Genomic DNA, 21,277 nt, shown 5'->3' with positions numbered 1-21,277 from the left:
AGACCCCAGGCTTCTAATTTGAAACTGTAACACACACCTTGAACAGGCTTCGACACTGTGGCTGTTACACAATGGGAGCAGTCGACAGTTAGTGACACAGTGCAAGGCACAGTGGGTTGAGTAATTAGTAGCGTTTTTTTAGCATCTAGTGGAACATGACATAGGTTGACCTTAAATAAGGGCTGTTTTTTTTTTGTAGGAATTCCATGGAAATGGTGTGACTTTTAAGGAATTCACAGAGAATGTACTTCTTTGTGTGTGCACTCGCCTGAGCATTGCACTGAGCCACCCTGTTTGTGTGGAGGATCTTGCGCATGATTTAGCCTGTAATCAAATTGGCTTTAGTGCATCTGTGACAGACTTGGAGCATTGCCTGCTGTGTCATACTAATTCAAGCCTCCTGGATTTTAGGGGCCACCATGCATCTTGCCCTGTCTATGAAATGATAGGTAATTGAAGTATGGGTGGGTGATCAGATAATAAATGGCACAGATGACCAGAAACAAAGACAATATTTTTTTTCTTAAGTAGCCTGCATCTCAGAACAGAACAGAACTGGGACACTGATAGCACTACTCACTTAATCTCACGCCAGGATTTCAATATAAGAATAATCTGGGTTTACAGAGAGTTAAATAGTTTTTGAAAATCTAGCCTAGTAGATTTGTATAATAAAATGTCATACTTAAAGGCATAGTACCCCTAACACAGTCATATGTACTCACACTGTTGTGCATAATCAACATTATTGTAATAATATTCTAATATAATAACACAGACCCCATTATGGTCATACTACTTCAGTCTTCTCGAGATATGTTTGACATTTAAAATCCAGTTTTATCAGGTAGATTAGCTTGTTGTGTGTTTAATGACACTTAAATACAGACCATGGCGTTTCAATGCTGTGGCCGCATACTGTGCCTGCTGAGTCATTCATTCCGTTGCACAATATGTTTTGGCATTTATGTCAAGCTTTGTCATCTGGACACTCCAGAGTTTCCACTGTAACCTGACACTAGCCAGGGACTGCTTTTCCCTTATACAATTAATTGTGGTTTGGCCTTTGAGCTAATATTCGACTTCTGTTCCCACAGATGCAAAACATCACAGAGACGCTAATGAAGCCACTAGAGAAGTTCCGAAAAGACCATCTTGGTGCAGCAAAGGTGCTTCTCTGCCTCCATTTGAATATACTTGATGGTTTGATGTCCATTGGGAGAAATTAGTCGTGACTGGGATGAAAACATGCTGATGAACACCAAGTTTGATACACCAAAATTATTTAGAAGAAAATATTTCTTGTCTATGAAAAGAAAATGACCTGAGGACCTACATATTTAGTTCACACGTTTTGCAGCTGTTGTCAAGATATTACTCTTTACAGTTGTTTTCAATATATTTAATTTTGCATCACATAAAGGCAACAATATTGCGTTTGTAGTCTGACTTTCCAGTATCTAATCTGATGATTTATTTACAAAATTGCAAAACATTTCATATTAGTCATGCCAGAAAAAAAAGTGTCTCAGCTTAATTTTCCACTTCAGAGTCTTGAGAGGCATAGTGCCCTTAATGCAGAACATAGTCACGTTTTAATATTTGTTTTCTCTCTCTCTCTCTCAGACAGAAAGAAAGAGGTATGAGAAAGAGACCGAAAAGTACTACAGCTCTCTGGAGAAGCTTTTGAACATGTCTGCAAAGAAAAAGGAACCTCATTTACAAGAGGTAGCTCTTCCCCTTGTTTTGTTGCCACACTGGCAGCGACAACCTTTGGTTGTGAACCACAATATGTGTCTGGTCTGATCTATTTTGATTGAAATATCAAATAGAAACACTGACACCTTTAAATCATTCTACAGCTCTCTAATTATCAGGCTTCCTGAAATATTAGCCAGACTTCCTTTTTACCAAGGTCATGCAAGACTGTGTTTTTGGAACTAACACAAGCCGTCCACATATCATACTCTTGTCGCCCAGCACGGAATGTTGAAACAAAAACGTTCTGATAGCAACGGAAAGGACTTGGCCTGCCTCCAGAGCATTACTGCAGCTAGCCCTAGCAAAAGCCTACTGTAGACCTAACTCAGACATTTGAAGCAGTTAAACCATCTGCCAGCCCTATTGCAACTGTGCTCCCAGGGCTCCTATAGGTCATCCATGTTCAAACATGACCTTGTAAGGCCAACCCATGTAGTGTATACACAAAGCACAGGAAACCCTTAAAGCTGTTGACATATTTTTACTGCAAAACATAATGACATGTTTTGGAGTGAAGGCTGAGATCTTATCAGGTGGTTTGGTCTTGTTTCAATGTAGTCTTCAGATCACACAGCTAGGAGACTTCAGTTTAGTGTGTCATGATACTCTAGGGTCTTGTCTGGTTGCCCAAATGCTGCCACACCTATGATGCGTCAAGTAGAAAGAGATGTTTTGATATTAAGAAGATCATTTAGAGCAGTGATCCTCACTATTTTTTTCACAAGAGCCACATTGGCAGTGCAAAATCAAAAAGAGAGCCACTTTTAAGACAACATACTAACTCACCTTTGCAAATGTGCATTTCTACATACAAATATCCCACAAAAAAAAATAACACATCCAAAACAGCTAAATATATACAGCCAATGCTTAATAACTTCCTTTCACCTTCATTATTTGGGTGAAGGAAGAAGTATAATTCAGATGTTTGCGTTTTTGTAGTGCAGTATTGTATGTTTATAAAGCACATTTAAAAAAATATATTGGCTGTGTTACCACAGCCTACAGTGGGTCCCATTTAGAAATGGCCACATAGCACATTCGCGCTTTCCGTGATACACGCATAGACAGTAAAAGATACACGCAGCTGCATGAAATGTATTCTTATCACCACAAGGTGACAGGTAAACAGGGCAGCGGATTGCATTCAAAGGCGATGCAAGTGGCAGTGAGATACTGTAAGCAGAACGAAACTAAAGATCACCTCGTTGAAGTCATACAGTAGTAGACTAGGCTAAATCAGAGCCTACAGTACTTTTGTTTTTATCAAGCTGGGGCCAGAGATGATGGCCTTTGGCGAACAGTTTAGGCCTACTCAAAATAAGTAAAACCAAATTTGGCGAAATCTCGCCAAAGCTGCATGCGAGCCACCAATAATAGCTTGACGAGCCGCGCAATGAGTAACACTGATTTAGAGAGTGACATCATTTCCCTTTTGAGGACATTCTATAAACACGCTTTGAAGTTGTCACCTGTATGCTGAAGGGCCCAGACACCCAATCCATTAGCCAGTTTATTTCCTGTGTTAACATGGCAACACGACAATTCTGTCAGTAGCATTGAGTTTTTGTTCAGGAACTATTCACATATTTCAAGGACAAGCTTTTGACTAAAGTGGTGGATGAGTGGTATAAACTCATCAGTCATTTGTGTACACTTTGAAAAGCCTCCACCTTCCGAAGTTATGGGAGTGCCAAAGAGTTGTGAGGGTATGACGGCTCCAGTCTGAGAGGACTGTTAGAATAACAATGAAAGGTGTTTCTGGCAGATCAAACTTGAGGGTGTTGTGGAAGATGACCTGTGCTCCCTCTCTTGTCACCTGGCCCTGAGACTGTCTCCTCTCGCCCTTCAGGCTGACGTTCAGGTGGAGACCAACCGGCAGCACTTCCAGGAACTGTCCCTGGAGTACGTGTGCAAGCTGCAGGAGATCCAGGAGCGGAAGAAGTTTGAGTGTGTAGAGCCGGTAAGGTTCACTGTGCCAAATAATCATGTCATGGCCTATTGGCAGCCAGCAGTCTAGGGCAGCTTTCGTGTCCTGAATCAATAACCACTTTGTGTTGCACCGGGCTGCCCTAGTCACCATCATTGGTTACACAGCCGGAGTTCACAGCTCCACCAGTTGTTCAGTCAATGCAATGAATACAGAGATGAGCAATTCTATTGAAATGCCATTAATGATTTATTTCTTACATCATAGCCAGGGTAGGAATTTCACGGCGGCTATGGCCGTCGGCCGTGATACCCCTTTGAAAATCAGAGGTTTACAGGCCACTGTGGCCTTGGTGCCCTCTTATTTCAACATTCTGGTTTGCGTCCGACTAATAGCGTATTTTATTAGCCTATGGCCTGTCAAAATAATCTTAATAATAATAATAATAATAATAATAATAATAATAAGCATTCACAGCGCAAATTAATCTAGTCTTTTACGCAGTGGAGAAAGTGACAGCGCGCGGCAAGAAAGAAAGTGCGTCCAAATTCACCCATTCTCCTCAGTTGAACTACTTGCGAAGTAGCCTACTCATTATACAGACATCACAAAGTATCACATCTAGGGATGTAACGATTAGCGGTATAATGATAAACCGTGATAACAATTACCGTTTTCTTTTGAAATATCATAATTATCACGGTTGATTACCACGGTGTTGGAACCGTGTGTTTAATCCTTCCCAGCTTCATCTGAGCCTGCTTTTGACATACAGTAGGCCTGGTACAATGAAGCAAAACTGATACCCTACTGATTCTGTTGTCTAATTGATGGTTTTAATTGCGATTTGGATTAGGCTACACCTGATTTTAAAAGGCGAACATTTTCACCGCAAAACCTGCACTGTATCATTTAGCCACTCTGCGTCTTTTTATGTTCGCGTCCACATTAAATCCATTCCACTCACGTTATCAGGAGAACACAGTAGCCTGAAGTTTTATTTCGAACACTTATTTTGGTCTCACTCAGGGTAGACTCACGTCGTTGCCCCTCGCGTTGGCCGTGATGTCCCTTTGAAAATCAGAGGTTTACAGGCCACGGTGGCCTTGGTGCCCTTCTTTCAATATTCTGCTTTGCGTCCTAGCCTACTAATAGCGATTTTTATTTAGCCTATGGCCTGTCAAAATAATCTTAGCATTCACAGCACAAATTAATTTAGTCTTTTACGCAGTGGAGAAAGTGACAGCGCAAGAAAGAAAGTGTGTCCAAATTCACCCATTCTTCTCAGTAGAACTACTCGCGAAGTAGCCTACTCCTCACACAGACATCACAAGTAGGCCTATCACATGAAAGAGCTTTTTCTCAGCTTTTAAACGATGTTAGCCGCGAATTGCTGTGGTGAACGGTTCGCGAGAAAAGTGAATAATATAATTCAGTTTAATCATAAATTCTACTGAAGGTTTTGCGTCCATCTCCCTACCTATTCCTCTCGGTGCAATACTTCACGAACCCTTCGTTTAGCACGTGACAAACCATATATCAGAATAAACAGCAGACCTTACCGAACACAAAGGTGTAAAGCAGTCCCCTGTACAGTTAGTCGTTCCAGAGTAATCCAGTTTTGAATTTGCAGTACATTTCAACATGGATGGATGTCTCCAAATTTGGGCTTTAAGTTTTACAATGTGTTTAAATTGTTCCACATGATTTCATAATGGGCCAAATACAAAATAAATGTTACAAATATCGCCTAGATATCGGTAAATCAGAGGACAGCTGACTAAGAGTTTGTGAAAGTAGCCTTAATGATCACAAAATGCTAAGCATGCATCTAGGCTATTTTAGTTTCTTAAAGCTGAACTGTGCTTAAATTGTTCAATACATGATTTCATAACAGGCCAAATATAAAATAAATGTTAAATATAGATTAGATATCTGTAAATATGAGATGATCAGATGATTTGCAGTTCTATGTAATATATTGTTTCATGTTTTTGTAATGTTTCATACAGTGATGCAGGTCTACTGCAGTGAATAGGCTATACAACTTTGATCATTTTTATAGCCTACTACTGTATAGTTAACTTTGGCCTTGGTGCCCTGACATGTGGCCTTTGTGCCCCCCACCAAATATGCCCAACTGAAGGCCAAGTGGCCTTGCCCATAAAATGGTGAAATTCCATGCCTGATCATAGCCTATGTAGCTTGCTGACCAGGACATGATTTATTTTCTAGTGTACTTAAACTTCTGTGGTTCTCTTGTCCCCTTTGTCTCTCTCTACCCTCCCCTGTCCACCACCCCCACTTCTCTATTTGTCTCTCTCTCTCTGTCTAGATGCTGGCTTTTTTTCAGACCGTCTTCACATTCTACCACCAGGGTTATGAGCTGGCCAAGGACTTTGACCATTACAAAAGAGCCCTACAGATCAATATACAGAATGTGAGTCATGTCTTTATGAGGACTGTCTTTAGGTGGGATATCCCACGCACAATGAGAGCGGTTTCTAAAGTGCTCTCCGTTGTTTGTGATAATACCCCCTCCCCCCCCCCCCATCATGCATTAACTGAAGTGCCGTGCCTGTATGTCTTTGTTTGTAATATTAAATCAGTGATTGGCTTGGTCAGATTGCAGGATTAGGATCCTCCTGTGGCACCAGTAGCTTTGTTTCATTCGCTAACTTCAGACACCCCTGAGTGGCCCTCTGACCCTCCAATAATGAGATGGAAACTTTTCCAAGCGCAAACTCAAGGCTTGGCTTTCCATCTGACCTTCCATTGTGTTCAACCCATGCATTTTGAAGGCCCGGTGGCATCACTTCCTTTCCTGTGTGTGTGTGTGTGTGTGTGTGTGTGTGCGCGCGTTTGTGTGTGTGTGCGTGTGCATGATTGTGTGTTTATGTGTGTGTGTCTATTTGTGCTGACGTTTGTGTGTGTGTGTGTATTTGTGTGCTTGGGCAGACGAGGAGTCGTTTTGAGGCCACACGCTCAGAGGTATATGAGCTGATGAAGAGGACTAAGGAGACTCCTCAGGAGCACAGGCAGACCAGCCCCATCAGCAGTGAGGGCTACCTCTTCGTGCAGGAGAAACGTATGCACAAACACACTATTCACACCATACTCAGAGACAAGCAGTCATCATACTGATGCTTTAGACGTCATTAACATTGACATCCGGACTGTAAGTCACACTTTTTTTTTTTTCATAGTTTGGCTTGTCAAGTGCACAAGTTCTGCGCAATTCAGTCAGAGATTAGTGCTTGCCCTATGCCTGAAACATAGGTGCATACCTAAATCCTCAAATTATGGCCAGGATTATAGGGCCTCAGATAATTATAGATAATCTACATTGTTTCGATTTAACTCATAAAAGAGCTCTTCTTAATATTTTACATTGTTGGTTGGTTTAATACTGTTGCCAATGAAAAGTCATTGTCCTACACCGTGGGTCTCCAACATGTCGCTCTCAAGTCGCCCCCTTCTGAGCTTGCCAGAGGCTGAAGCATTAGCCTACATTTAAACACAGTAGGCTGGAATGCTGTGAGGCATTCCAGCCTACGAATTTTATAAAAAAGTAAATCATACATAATTTAAAAAAAAAAACTCAATTCAGGCTATCATAGACCTATTTGGCTATGCAATAAGGTTTCCATTATGTTCCATGAATGAATGAAAGCGGATGCCTTGTCTCGCAATAAGCGGGTGGAAATCCCGACACTCTTTCAATTACTTGAAACTTAATAGTGAACCATCAAATACCCAGATTGCAGTGGCCATCAGTCCCAACATTTAGCAATATAATTAAACAGTCCAAACGTAAATTAAATTCCAAACCAAACCGAACATCTGCTTTACATAGCCTGGTATGCTGCTCCAAACGAAACGCATGTCTCACAATAAAGCACCGCGTAAGAAATAGAAGCCTACCGCAAATACTGTGCTTTGCGCAGTCTAAATAAATAAAAAGAAAACAGCCATAATTTGTGGATTTATGATAGTCTGCCTCCTAAACATTCCTCACCCGTTATCCAGACATGCATGGAAACATTTGAAAACAAAACTCACAGACACAGGTTATTTTGAGAATGATGATGACTTTATCTTCTGCATTGTCCTAACCGTTAAAATGAGGCATATGAGGAGGCATTGCAATTGTTTACAGAGATGCACCTAAAAGGTTGGCTGCAATGATTAATATGCAGACCGTTACGATTGACTGACACGCGCGGCGCGCACACACATTATCGATATCATACGTCGGACGCTTTAGGCTATAGTCTTTCTACATGGGTTTAGTTAATGATCGGGCTGTAATAAGACCACACTTAAATAGTGATTGGTGTAAATTGGGACATTTTAGCGTTCCGATAGGCTTCAGGACTCGGGACACGCAATTCAAAATCGGGACTGTCCCGGTTAAACTAGGACGTCTAGTCACATTCTGGGTGATTTGAATAACTTGCCTTTTCAGATTAAATGTACATACTGGTTAAGAAAGACATGTAAACAGTCTCTAAAATAAGGGTAGTCCTTAATAGCCTATAGCGTCATTGAAAGTTTGCGCGTTCTTTTAAAAGTGCATCTTTTTTTCTCTCTTGTGCTCTCGGGGGTACCCTGCCAAGCATTAGGTCTGCTGCCGGCTTGTGCGTAGACATTGGCCAAAATGCCAATTCTTAGCTACATTTTCATGTACGACATCATCATTTTTGTTAAGTGAATCTTTTGTAAAGTGCTTTACAATTACCGTCGCGCCCTGTTGGCTGCTTGTTAATGCCTTAGCTTGCAGCCGTTCACTCCGTGCCTCCACATGCCCAAAATGCTTGATTGCATTGGATTCTCCACATTTCTAGATAAGTTTGCATATACCACATCAGCATTTTTGTTCAATGAATTATTTGTAACTTGCTTTATTAAATTGTAAATCGGCCTTTATCTCCCAGCTCACCTCATTTCACTCCTTCTCAGTCTTTTTTCTTCTATGTGTCCAGATACATAGTCTCTGTCTGTTCTTGGTCTTGGTTCTTGTGAAATAAATTTCTAAATACTTATAGTCCGGTGCGATTCAAGTCAAAACTGTAGTTTGCAGACCAGACTAAGTTGACATTGTCAAATTGACAATTAAGTTTTCACTGTTCAGACAGACTTTGTCTGTCACAATATGACACTTTTTTAAAGTATATAATTTGGGCTTTTTGCCTTCATTCAGAAAGGATTAGATTACATTATATTAGATTCAACTTTATTGTTATTGTGCAGACTATAAGTACAAAGCCAACAAAATGCAGTTTGTGTTTAACCAGAAGTGCAAAAAAGCAGAAAAGTGCAATATGATATACAAAGTATAGACAGGTGGTGCATAGGCAGGAAAAGAAATATAGTGCAGTGTAGGCACTAGGCAGTAGTATGCAGTTGGTTGACAGCAGGTGGTTTAGAGCACTATAAATTAGATATAAATATGTGCAGTGTATTAGCAGTTACTTTATAAGAGCAGAATAAATATGGCTATGTGATATGAACAATGTATGAATGACATGTACAGATATGTGCAATGTAGTAGCAGTAACAATATAATAGTAGTAAGAATATATAGATAGATAGATAGATAGATAGATAGATAGATATATATGCAGTGTATTAACATAATATATTATGACAAAAACAGAATAAATATGGATATTCAGTATGTACAGCTATGTGCAGTGTGGTAACAGTACCATTGTAGTGCAGATACCGTAACATTGTTAGTGAAGAAACTGACATGAAGCAAATGGGTTGAGTTTTGGAAATGACCCAGGGTGGACTCGAACCCGGGCCCCGTGGGCACTTGCACCTGATTGTGGTTTGGGCACTGTCCCCCCCAGACAATGTGCCACTTTTTTGCAATATACACTTTGAATGTGTTAAAGTGACACTTCTCTGAACCAGGTCCTCCACCATTTGGCTCCAGCTGGGTGAAGCGCTATTGCACGTTTATCAAAGAGCAGAAGATTCTACACATGGTCACCTTTGACCACAAGTCAGGAGGCAAGACGGTGAGAAGACTATAGACCCTTTCAACAATAAAAACAAAAACAATGCTTGAACGTTCTATTTGGTTCCCAATCTACCCAATCTACTTCTAATGTTAAAACGGAAGCCTTGTGGGGCCAACTATGATGCTGATAATGGAACTCTCTTGAAAGGGTCTATATTTGAGCATGTTTTTTTGCATGTTTATGTGTTTAGATATTTTTTGTTTTGTTTTTAAAATTTAGTTTTTTTTTTTATCAGCATTGTGGTAGTTGGTCTTGTTTGCCATGTTTACCCATGGATCTCTCCATAGGGTGAAACGGAATCAGTGATGCTCAAATCCTGCCTTCGCAAAACGACAGATACAGTGGACCGCCGCTTCTGCTTAGATCTAGAAGTTACAGACCGGTACGTGATGGGGTCCCTTATCCATATGGGTGTTAAATCATGTACAAGTGTTCATCCTCATCAGTACTGAAATTCTCTAACAGAGATATTTAAACAATACCTGGATACAGGTTAATGTCACAAGTCAGCAAACATGGCAGTCATTACAACAATTACAACCATTATTGTGCTTGATTGCAGAGTCAGATCTATGTATTCAAAGTCTGACTTGCATCTGTAATAGGGAGTTGTAAGTGAAAATGATAGTCTGTCATAGTAAACCATCATTACCTCAGCCATGATCATTGTGCTTGTGTCATTTCTTATAGATCAACACTGTAGGGTGTGGTGTCTGTGCAGTGTCCTCCAGTACAGCCTGAAAGTGTGTTGCATGAGGCTTTGTGAAAATATAGATTTATTGTAATATTGTAATTTGTTTTGTAAGTCCCTTTGGACCAAAGCATCTGCTAAATGCTTAAACTATACCTACTGTATAAATACAACTCTAATATATTGAAGACACTCTAATAGATTTGACTTCAGATTAGCGTTGCTGTTTTAAGCTCTGAGTCCACATGCTGTATAGCGGCAGCGCTGTCTGTGTGGTGTGGTGTTTAGTGTCAGTTCACCCTTGTTCACATTGCTGAGGGCCCTTTGCCATGCATGACTGGGCAGCAGCGTAATAGATCTGTGTGCGCGTCATGTCACGCTGCACGTCTGGCCCTCGGCGCTGCCAGGCATGCTGGGGAACCAGCAGCAGCAGAGCGGCTTCAGGCTGCCTTTTAAAAATAGAGAAGCGTGGCCTTCATTACTCTTCTGAACACAGCCAGTTGCACATAGTGACCTTACTGTTAATGCCATGGACTTGTCTTTTGTCTTACCGTCTTTTGGCTTCCATTATATAATTTTTTTGACTGTCATTTTGTGGTTTTATGTATTCTCAGGCCTGGGATAGTGGTCACAGTCCAGGCCCTCTCAGAAGATGACCATAAGTTCTGGATGCATGCTATGGGAGGAAAAGAGCCTGTGAGTCTGTCAGCCAATCAGAGGCTTCCTACACAGTGACACTCACCTTATGTTTCAAATGTACTTTCACTTACAACACATAAAGCCACAGATGATGGGAAGAGTGCATGAGGTTTCTTTCCATCACAGTGTTTACACACAGTTAATTATTTTCTGCTCTATTAATGTGTGAGAAATGTTAATGTGGTTGAAGTAACTATGTTGAGTTGCATCTTCTCAAATTGGGTAAACACAGAAAGTAGGAGATCATGAGTTTTCTGTTCAGAAAAGGCTAAATATATAGTCTTTGTTTTTCCTTTTAGTTTCATTATTTGGGCAGAACATACTCCAAAGAAAGAGGAAGTAAGTATAAAATGTTTGATCACATCTCTCATTTGACCATGATACTGCAGAACTCCACAGCTGTGAGGTCAGGGCAGCCTAGTCCTCAAGCTGTGTCTTGTCAGAGTCTGTGTGTAGTGTTGTAGTAGCGCCCCCTGGAGGACACCAGGCTGAAAGACCCAGATGGGTTCATGTAGATGCTCCCAAAGCTGAAGTTATTTATGTCTTTTAAAGGTGCAGTCAGGGATTGTGCAGAAAGTTGCATTTGTTTGTGTTTATGTTTATATTTACTAGCATATATATATATTTATTAGCAGATGTTTTTTTGTTCAAAAAAACATACATTGTATTTTAGCCAAGGACCAGACGAAACACACCAGAGAGGTAGCTCGCCCCTACCTTCAGTATTCCACCCAGGGTTTCGTTTTTGTTTGGGGAGCAGGCTCCCCGCAATTTGTTTGTTTCCAGTTTTTTTTAGCCTGGGCTGCCTACAGAGACCGGGTTTTTTACAATGTACTCACAGAATGGTCAGCTAGCGGTCGTGAGGAGATGATTGCTGAATGTGACAAAAAATGTTATGGGCTTGAAATTGCGTATCACTGTGTGATTCAGGCTAAAAGTCTAATTGTAATTCAACCGCTCCCTTCCGGAGCAACGTGTTGAATGGCTGTAATGATGGCTTGGTCCAAGCCAATTGGTTTGATTCACATTTCCAGACAGCTTGAGCACACTGAGACAAGCAAGCTGAACAAGAAGTGTAGTAGAAGCACAGCCGGCACCTTAGTTAAAAAGAGGCATCACTTCTAAACTGTAGATATTAACATTGGTGGGTGTGACTGTTCTTGATGTTGATCATATTTTTTGTAATTACACATTATGGAAAAAGCAGTCACTAATTTGCATTTTCAAGTCCAGCACAGTCCTGAAACAGAATAAATATGTGCTTATGAATTTGCCTTGTAATTATGGAATATTTACTTGAAATTTCTCACTGTTGACGTGTCTTGGACACCTGTCTTTCTTAATTATACTGGTCTGTTATCTATAGTCTTTGATCATATCGTTTATGTTTCTTGGTATGGCAAGATGAAAACAAATGTGTGTCTGTCCTCACAGTTGATGCCCAGCTTGATGACATTGGTGTGTCCTTTCTAAAGAACTCCATTAACGCCATTGAGAAAAGAGGTGAGGCCTCTGTTTGTACACACACACACGCCACACATGTCCTTCCTCTCACTCAGCTGAACGGTCTGCAGCAGGCAACACTGCGTGTCTGGACACTGGCCTTCTCAATAACCCTGTGATAAATGAGTCTCTGATATTTTGCATTGGTATTCCAGCTGAACAGGGCATCATCTGATGTGGGATCTGCTATAATGTTTAGTAACACAGGGGGGCAGAGTTGATCTGCCATGACATTTCCCTTCCATCACTTGCAGTACATTAATCCAAAAATATATCTGACTGGCTTTACCTTGTATTCTTTTTTTTTTATGTTATTCTGTATTTTTTTGTGTTATTTCTGAAGCTCTGACATGAGAACGACATAACGCTGTCATAAACATGTTATGGCAATAAGTCGGAAGCTTCTCATGACGGAAGCTTGACTGGCTGTTATGTTAATCTGAACTTCAGAGAGCCATAATAACCTCTGTCATAACCAACCTAACATTTTCAAGTGAATGGCAATTACTGAAATTGTTGGCATCACACACTATGCACACATGAAAAGGTTATTAGGCTTATATTAGAGGGTTCAAGTAAAGTGTTAATATACTTTTTGTTAATTGGATATTAAATATTTTTAGTTTGATCTTTTAAAACTACTTTATGTGTTTTGTTGTTTCTTTCCAGAGCAGTATGTGTTTGTCTCTATTCTCAGGTATCAATGACCAGGGCCTGTATAGAGTGGTGGGTGTGAGTTCTAAAGTCCAGAAGCTGCTCAGCCTGATGATTGGTAAGGGCTCTGTACGTGCCTACTTGTGAAAACATACTCAGGCTCTTTGACAGAGTTATGGGAGATGGTGAAGATTAGATTAGATTAGATTTTTATTTACATTTTATTGTCTTTGTGCAGAGTATAAGTAAGTGCAGAGTACAAGTAAGTGCAAAAAAGCAGAAAAGTGCAATGTGATATACAAAGTGTAGACAGGACAGAATATATAGTGCAGTGTATACAGTTGGTCTACAGAAGGTGTTTTACAGTAATATAAATGAAATTATGTGAAGTGTATTAGCAGTAACCTTATAAGAGCAGACTATAAATATGGCTATGTAGTATGAACAACATGTGCAGATATGATGATTTTTCGTCCGCACACATTCAGAACTATGGGAGACTATGAACTTCCCACGGTCAATGGATGTTACATCTCGGCCTCTTTGCGCAAAGAAAAAGTGTATCCAAATATTTGTTAGTACCGTATTTATTTGTTAGTAAGTATTTCACCTCAAAGTAGAGAGAGGTTCCTTAGAAGTTCTGTGTAGACTAGAGTACCTTGGAAGTCGGTATTCTATACCAGTGTGCCCACTGCAGTCATTGGCATTCAGACAGGCATCTGTGCTCAGTAGGTGAGAGTGGCACTAGCTCTCCTGTCCCGTCCTTGAGGGGAAACTTGGCTCTGTCACCAGGGGGCCGGAAATCCGATTGCCATCCTGCTGTCCAGGCCTGTCCGTTTCCCCTCTCCCTCCTACCCTACGCCATTTCACTGAAGCTCTCGCTGCCCTGTGTTTTTCATCCGTCTTCATCTTTATAGTTACTCTCTATTTAGTCCCTGAATTGACCTACCCTGAATTGACCTTGGTTCTTCCTTACGTCTAATGCCTTGATCTAGTCAAGTTAAGTCAATTTTATTTATATAGCGCATTTCAAACACGGAGGTCATTCAATGTGTTTTACATAAACACAAGCAAACAGGAATAGCTAATAAAAGCATAGAAGGGCAATAATCAAAGAAAAGTTTAAGAAGTAAAGAATAAAAAAAATAAATCAAAATAAAACATTCAACACACAAGGTAATAGTACATAAAAGCATACAATGGCAATACTTTAAAAGTGTTTAAAAAGTAACAATTAAAACACAGTGGAGTATTAACACTCATAGTTAACACTCTTGAACTATAGTTAACACTCTGAAACTTGGTAGAGCTGTAACTCTCAAGCCGTAAACAACAAACCGTTACAGTCTGACTATGCCCAATCTGTCTATTCTGTTAACAGGGCAACTACTTCAGAGTCCCCCTTTGCCCAACTAAGGACAGCAATAGTACTACAAGAAACAATAGTACTCACCCGATAATCATTAGGTGATACAGCTAAGTAAAGTTGGCTGTCATCGGCATAGCTTTGATAGGAAATCAAATTGTTTTTGGTCACCTTCTCTTCTCTCTCTTTCTTTCTTTTCTCTAGGTCTTTGTCTGTATGACAATGACCTTGTGTTTGTAGAATTTCCCTATTTGATTGATTGTCAGGGTGGTTAGAACTTGATACAAATGGCCAGATAGCAGTGCAGTTACAGTAGTGTTTACTTATTCTGTCTATAGTTTGGTCAGTTCTGCATTTTAGCTGGTCTTGAGCTGTTGGTGTTTGGAAAATGTAATGATGAGGACCCTTTTCCCTCTGTACACTTATCCACCTTACACATTACAATGGGTGTATATCTCGTCCACCTTACACATCTTACACAACAAATTAAAAATTAGAATCTGTACAACTCTCGTTCACCTTACATATTAGTGTGTGTATGACACTGTGATGTGACACAGTGAAGTTACGAGTGCCTCCGTATCATCAGATCAATGAGGTTCATGCTGAGAGAAGTTGTGGAAGCAAAACACCAACTTAATTGTTGTGAAGTTTGGATTTTATGTACACAAATACTCAAATTATTAATAGAGATTACCATTACTTTGGATATATGTTTTGTAAGTGTTTTAGGCCCCTGTTGCCATTTCATTGAATTGATGAGATTTGATCATGGCTTTTTGTGTTGGTAGTTTGACTGGTTTGGTGTGTCCCATGTGTCCCATTGCCCTAGATGAGAAGAGTAATGAATTGGACCTCTCGGTATGCGAAGACTGGGATGTGAAGACGATCACTAGCGCTCTAAAACTCTACCTCAGGTAAGTCATCACAGCCGTGGTCCAGATACAGTATACTGTACACTCACTGACCGACCAGCATCGTGTGTGTGTGTGTGTGTGTGTGTGACCATGTCTATTTGTTTCAGGGACCGTGTTTGTGCGAAGGACAGTGTGGTGACTCTGCTGTGTGTGCTATGGGAGATATGGGTGGGGGTTCTAGGCTGCCTGAGACTTGGAGCAAAATCACTCAGCTGGTTCTGGGATGGAGAGCGGTCACTGAGGGCAGCGCCACATGTGTTGTGCTTGGCCACTTTACTGCATGACCTCTGCAGGAAGCTCTTTCATCTTGATGACCAAGAGGTCATGGGATTGAATACTTGTTCCCTTTTCCCCTTTACCCAAGGGAGACCATAAGTCCTTAAAGTAATGGCTGTATATACTGTGATGGCCTACTTACAACAGGAGTTCTCATGCAACCACATTCTCCTCTGTCAGAATCTTGACACAAAGGAATAGAAAAAGGCTGGCAAATATATACAAATTGCTGTATGTCATGGCAGGTGTGGAGAGAAATCACAAAAGTTCCTTTTCAGTCTTCCAAAATGTTGATATTTGAGATCAACAACCAATCAAATTACACCTCTCCCTTCCACACTCCTGAAACACTTTGTGGATTGGCTGGGATGATTAATGGTTTGCTCCGAGCCCCTATGCTTTTTACCCCATGTACACAGCCACAACTGTGCAAAAAAGTCCAGTGTTTGTGTAGAAATACTGGAAGACTGTGAGGGGCTGAATTTTATAAACAAGTACAAGGGATTAGAATCACAGACAGTAATGTTAAATGAAACCGTCACCAGTTACCTAGAATCCTCAATCACACTGTCTGTGTTTGGCATGTGTGTTTGTGTGTTTAATGTTTTTTGAGGCTTCTTTTAGCTTTCCATGGATAAAGGGGATTACAATTTGGATGTATTAGGATGACCTAGTTAATAATCTTAATGTCGCTCACTCTCTCCTTCCCTCCCACTTTCAACCACTCTGTCCTTCATGTGGTCTAGGAGTTTACCTGAACCTCTGATGACCTATGGTTTATATAAAGAGTTCATCATACCTGCCAGTAAGTAATGTATAATGCTTATGTGGTTTGACCCAGTCTTGTATGATATCGTATGCCCAAGTGGTAGCATTCAAAAGTTTGGGTATTAATTACTAATGACATTGAACATCCCCTGATATAGTACTAGATGCTATTGAGCACCATATTTCACCAGGTTTTCACCTACATCTGCTCTTAGAAATGCATAATAAATTCAGTTTATTAATGGGAATTGTAGGGATTTATATATTTTATAAGTATATACTGTATACTCTTTTGATCCCGTGAGGGAAATTTGGTCTCTGCATTTATACCAATCTGTGAATTAGTGAAACACACTCAGCTCAAAGTGAACACACAGTGAGGTGAAGCACACACTAATCCCGGCGCAGTGAGCTGCCTGCAACAACAGCGGCACTCGGGGAGCAGTGAAGGGTTAGGTGCCTTGCTCAAGGGCACTTCAGCCGTGCCTACTGGTCAGGGTTCGAACTCCGGTCACAAGTCCGAAGCGCTAACCAGTAGGCCACGACTGCCCCATTTTAGGGCTGCAGCAATCATATTGTCATCTATTTTGGTAATCGAAGAATTGGTTTGAGTAAAAAATATATATTATTCTTATTCCAAAAGCTTATTCCAGCTTCTTAAAGTATTACTTAGTGCTCTATAACGGTACATTTAATGTCTTTGAGGTGTGCATAAAAGAAGACATTTGAGGACATAATATTGGGCTTATGGGAAAGACCAATAAACATGTTTTTCACAACTGTTAGACATTTTCAATATTTTGTTGACCAAATAATGAATTATGAAAATAGTTGTTAGTTGTCGTTGAATATATTTTCTTTTGTGTCAAATGATCTATCTTATGAAAAATAATAATTAATGTTATCATCGGTACATAGTATGCATATTTAAAGATAACTGATAATGTATGAATAAAATAAGGTGACTATGTATGGGTACATTGGAAGAGCTTTGAGTCTGAGATTGTGTAAATTATGAAATATTGATGTAGTGTTAGATATTTGGAACAATGGCCATTCTTAGAATAGTGATGTTTATTTACATAGACTAGCAGAACTGAATCCCAGCCATATCTCTGTACCCCAATAGAGAGCTTTTAATGGCAGTTGGACTGAAGCCTGCGTATGTATATCAGCAGCATGCAGTGCTGTTATGATGAAAGATGGAAAAAGTGGATTTGCAATTAATATTTGGCTGGGCATGTCAGCAGCTATAAGCAGTTTCTGGGTCGGTTCCAGCTGCTGTCACTCCTGCTGTAAGTCTGCTGCTTTGTGTGGGCGGCCAAAAGCAGATGCAAGCAGGTGGGGTGACTGGCAACCAGCTAATGAGCTTTAAACACCGTGGCCTAGGCTGGTAGGGAAGAGTTTTCTGTGAGTGTGACAGTCTGTGATAGGTGGCAATAAAAATGAGGAGGGCAATATCCATGTATTCAGTCACAATTTGAGACCCTGTTGATTTGTTTGAGTGGCACAACAGGCTACAGCGCCCATACCATGTACGGGTCCAAGTGCCCACGGGGACCCAGGTTCGAATCTGACCTGCGGTCATGTCCCGATCCCACCCCATATCTCTCTCCCACTCACTTCCTGTCTATCTTCACTGTCCTGTCGGAATAAAAGCAAAAAGCCCAAAAAATATAGTTTAAGTTGGGCTTGGTCATTGTGTTGTGCATGTGCACTGCCTCACGTTCATACATATCTTATAAGTGCTCTGGAACGAGCCAAATGTACTCACATTCTAGAGCTTTTGGCCTACCTGTGATTATCAGCCCTTAAACAGTTGAATTCTACAGAGAACAGATACAGTACATAGTCATCATGATCTAGTCCATGATCACGTTTGTCTGTCCGGATTTCAAGCTTTGGCTACTTACTCAGGCCTGCAGTCTCTCCCCGTTCTGGTGTCATGTACGTGTGCTTCTACCTCTCCTCAGAGTCGGGCAGCCCAGACGCCCGACTGCAGGCCATCCACTGTCTGGTCCATAAGCTGCCAGAGAGGAACAGACTGGTCCTGGGACTACTTATGAAGCACCTCGCAACGTGAGTAGCACTTGAAACATTCTCACTGTCTGGTTCGCCATCTTCTTCCTCACTTCTTCTCTTCTAGTTTAAGTTAGTCATTCATAGGAAAAATGCACATTCTGTACATTTCTCAAATCTGGGTTTCAAGGCCAGTGAACTTTTCAGCAAAGGGCCAGGCTCTTTGGTTTGGCAGTGGGGACAGGACCCATGCTCCTCACCCTCTATTGTCCCTGTTTAATCTGCAAATGTGAAGGACAGTCAAGTGGAGCTGTCTGTGGGGTAAAAACTTCAAAGTATACAAGTATGCCCTGGTTGTTGCACTCTCTTGTTTATTTTTTCCTGTATATTTATTTTCTTTCTTTTGTTTTATTCTTATGCTCACATATCCTATTGTTTTTGGTCTCTGTTATTTTCAGATTATAGATTTTCTGGCTTTGTCTTTTGTTTTTAAATAAATCTGATCTGGGAAGACCTTACATTTGGATCCTTGTCATTCTGGTCTTTTGAAGGGAAAGTGCATACATAAAAAGTAATTTTATAGCCAACCTCATGAGCCTCATTTATTTATTTATTTAAATTTGTATTTAAATAATACATATCCTTTACTCCCCTTGACTGCCATTATCTCATATCTTGCATCTCTTTTTCAAGGGACACAGCAAACAATATGGCCTGCCTTTTGCTCATCAGTACAACACAAAATGCAATACACAATTTATTATCTACTAGTACACTTGAGACTATTTTCATCACAGTTTAAGAAAGCAAATGGGTAATGCTGTGTCGGCATTAGTGTAAAATAAACACAGTGGAACTCCGTTTATTCCTCGTCAACCCTCAGATGACACTAACACTACTATCGTTCAAACGATTGAGGACATTTTCAGGAGCATTAGATAAACGGTAGGATTAGCAATAATGTAATCAGATTTACACCAATGAACTATTGATTATTACACATGTAGAAATATATATTGTATCTGACAATTCATTTTAGGCCTCTTTGTTTTTGTTTTTATTTTATTTATTATGAAATGGGTCATTCTATGAAACAGGTGCCATTTGCATCCACACCATTTTGATGAGATGCATAAGGCACAAGCTATAGCCACAAACTATATAAGTGTGTTTCTAAAGCCTAAAGCTAATAATTCAAGGGGTTCTTGTTAACATGATGTACAAGAAAATACTATTCTTAAAGAGTATCACACTATTTTTTACCATTTTTTACAAATGCATGGCCATTTCCATGTGTCTGGGTTGACCAACATGACATTTACATCTAAAATATCACCACGGAAATGTTTATTATTATCAAACTTTTTTTTAATTTTCTGAATAAGTATATTTTCCTGATGACATTAGACATTTATTCAGAATAAAATCATGTTCTTGGGTAAATATTTAATGATTTTGTTTTTGTGTCCCCTGGTTTGACTCACCACTCAAGTCACAATAACTTGTTTTGTCTGTACATAGCATACTGTTACTTGAAATTAAATTACAAAAACATTTTAAAGGTACACTGTATAGGTTTAGGTATTTTTGGCGACTGTAGAGCTCCCTCTAGAGTCACGATATATTTACATTTTACTCTGCTGTTGTAAATAACAAATTTCTCATTTGCTTCTCGAGATTTGTCGTGCCGCCGCCGTTCTTGAAGTTGCATGGCTGTTAGCGACTCGCAAGTTCGTTTACTATCAAATTGGCTTCGTAAAGGTGAAACTCTTGCATAATGTAATAATGTCTGCCTGTAGAGCAACTAAGAATTTAAACTTGAAAGTTATTTATCTACTGTTGGATTAAACTTCAAATGAAGGCTGCCAGTAGATAATGTTTCTGGCTTGTTAGAGGCCATTATGGATGCCCTAGTGAGCTATTGTCCTTGTGGAGGTTACACATCATTTGGAAGACAAAACTTGACAGCGTGAGAAACAATGTTGGATGTCTGATTATATCTTGTGGACAGAGAAAGTGATGGTATACAGCACTTTTTACTTTGCAAATGTCAGATGGTTTAATTTATTATGGTTCACAACTAAGGTTATGTGCTAAGAGATACAAACTCATCACCGTTTTGGTCTTGGTTTGAGGACAGCAGAAGTTTACCTTTTGTATTACTTTTCCATCCACATTCTGCCAACACCCGACCCTATCTCTGCCCCTGATTGGGTTTGACACCAGCATTCTTACCTTAACCATTCTTGCCCCCATCTGGGGCAGCCGTGGCCTACTGGTTAGCGCTTCGGACTTGTAACCGGAGGGTTGCCGGTTCGAACCCCGACCAGTAGGCACGGCTGAAGTGCCCTTGAGCAAGGCACCTAACCCCTCACTGCTCCCCGAGCGCCGCTGTTGTTGCAGGCAGCTCACTGTGCCGGGATTAGTGTGTGCTTCACCTCACTGTATGTTCACTGTGTGCTGAGTGTGTTTCACTAATTCATGGATTGGGATAAATGCAGAGACCAAATTTCCCTCACAGGATCAAAAAGAGTATATATACTTATACATTTTTCAAAATGGTCTCCCAGAGGAGCATGCCCCTGAATCGTGGCTGGTTGTACCTTTCCACGCAATGTTTTCATCTTTTTTTACCCCTTTACACATATTTGAATCCCTGAA

General features: G+C 40.3%; 1 protein-coding gene across 3 annotated transcripts in view; it reads left to right on the top strand.

Annotated features, from left to right (window-relative positions):
• Window positions 1–21,277, top strand: part of arhgap10 (Rho GTPase activating protein 10) — a 63,804-nt gene that overhangs the window by 16,037 nt on the left and 26,490 nt on the right. For all 3 annotated transcript variants that reach the window (XM_042066873.1, XM_042066882.1, XM_042066893.1), the window contains 14 exons: window positions 1,098–1,169; window positions 1,627–1,728; window positions 3,614–3,724; window positions 6,027–6,131; window positions 6,650–6,779; window positions 9,614–9,720; window positions 10,011–10,105; window positions 11,029–11,110; window positions 11,413–11,452; window positions 12,548–12,616; window positions 13,314–13,388; window positions 15,469–15,553; window positions 16,576–16,634; window positions 18,571–18,676. In XM_042066873.1, the coding sequence (XP_041922807.1) occupies window positions 1,098–1,169; window positions 1,627–1,728; window positions 3,614–3,724; window positions 6,027–6,131; window positions 6,650–6,779; window positions 9,614–9,720; window positions 10,011–10,105; window positions 11,029–11,110; window positions 11,413–11,452; window positions 12,548–12,616; window positions 13,314–13,388; window positions 15,469–15,553; window positions 16,576–16,634; window positions 18,571–18,676 (1,238 nt within the window). The remainder of the gene's footprint in view (window positions 1–1,097; window positions 1,170–1,626; window positions 1,729–3,613; window positions 3,725–6,026; window positions 6,132–6,649; window positions 6,780–9,613; window positions 9,721–10,010; window positions 10,106–11,028; window positions 11,111–11,412; window positions 11,453–12,547; window positions 12,617–13,313; window positions 13,389–15,468; window positions 15,554–16,575; window positions 16,635–18,570; window positions 18,677–21,277) is intronic.

This window comes from Alosa sapidissima, chromosome 1 (genome assembly GCF_018492685.1).
Source record: "Alosa sapidissima isolate fAloSap1 chromosome 1, fAloSap1.pri, whole genome shotgun sequence".
In the NCBI taxonomy this organism is placed as follows: domain Eukaryota; kingdom Metazoa; phylum Chordata; class Actinopteri; order Clupeiformes; family Clupeidae; genus Alosa; species Alosa sapidissima.
Note: the sequence above shows the minus strand (reverse complement) of the source record. Positions and strands in the feature narration are given on the sequence as shown.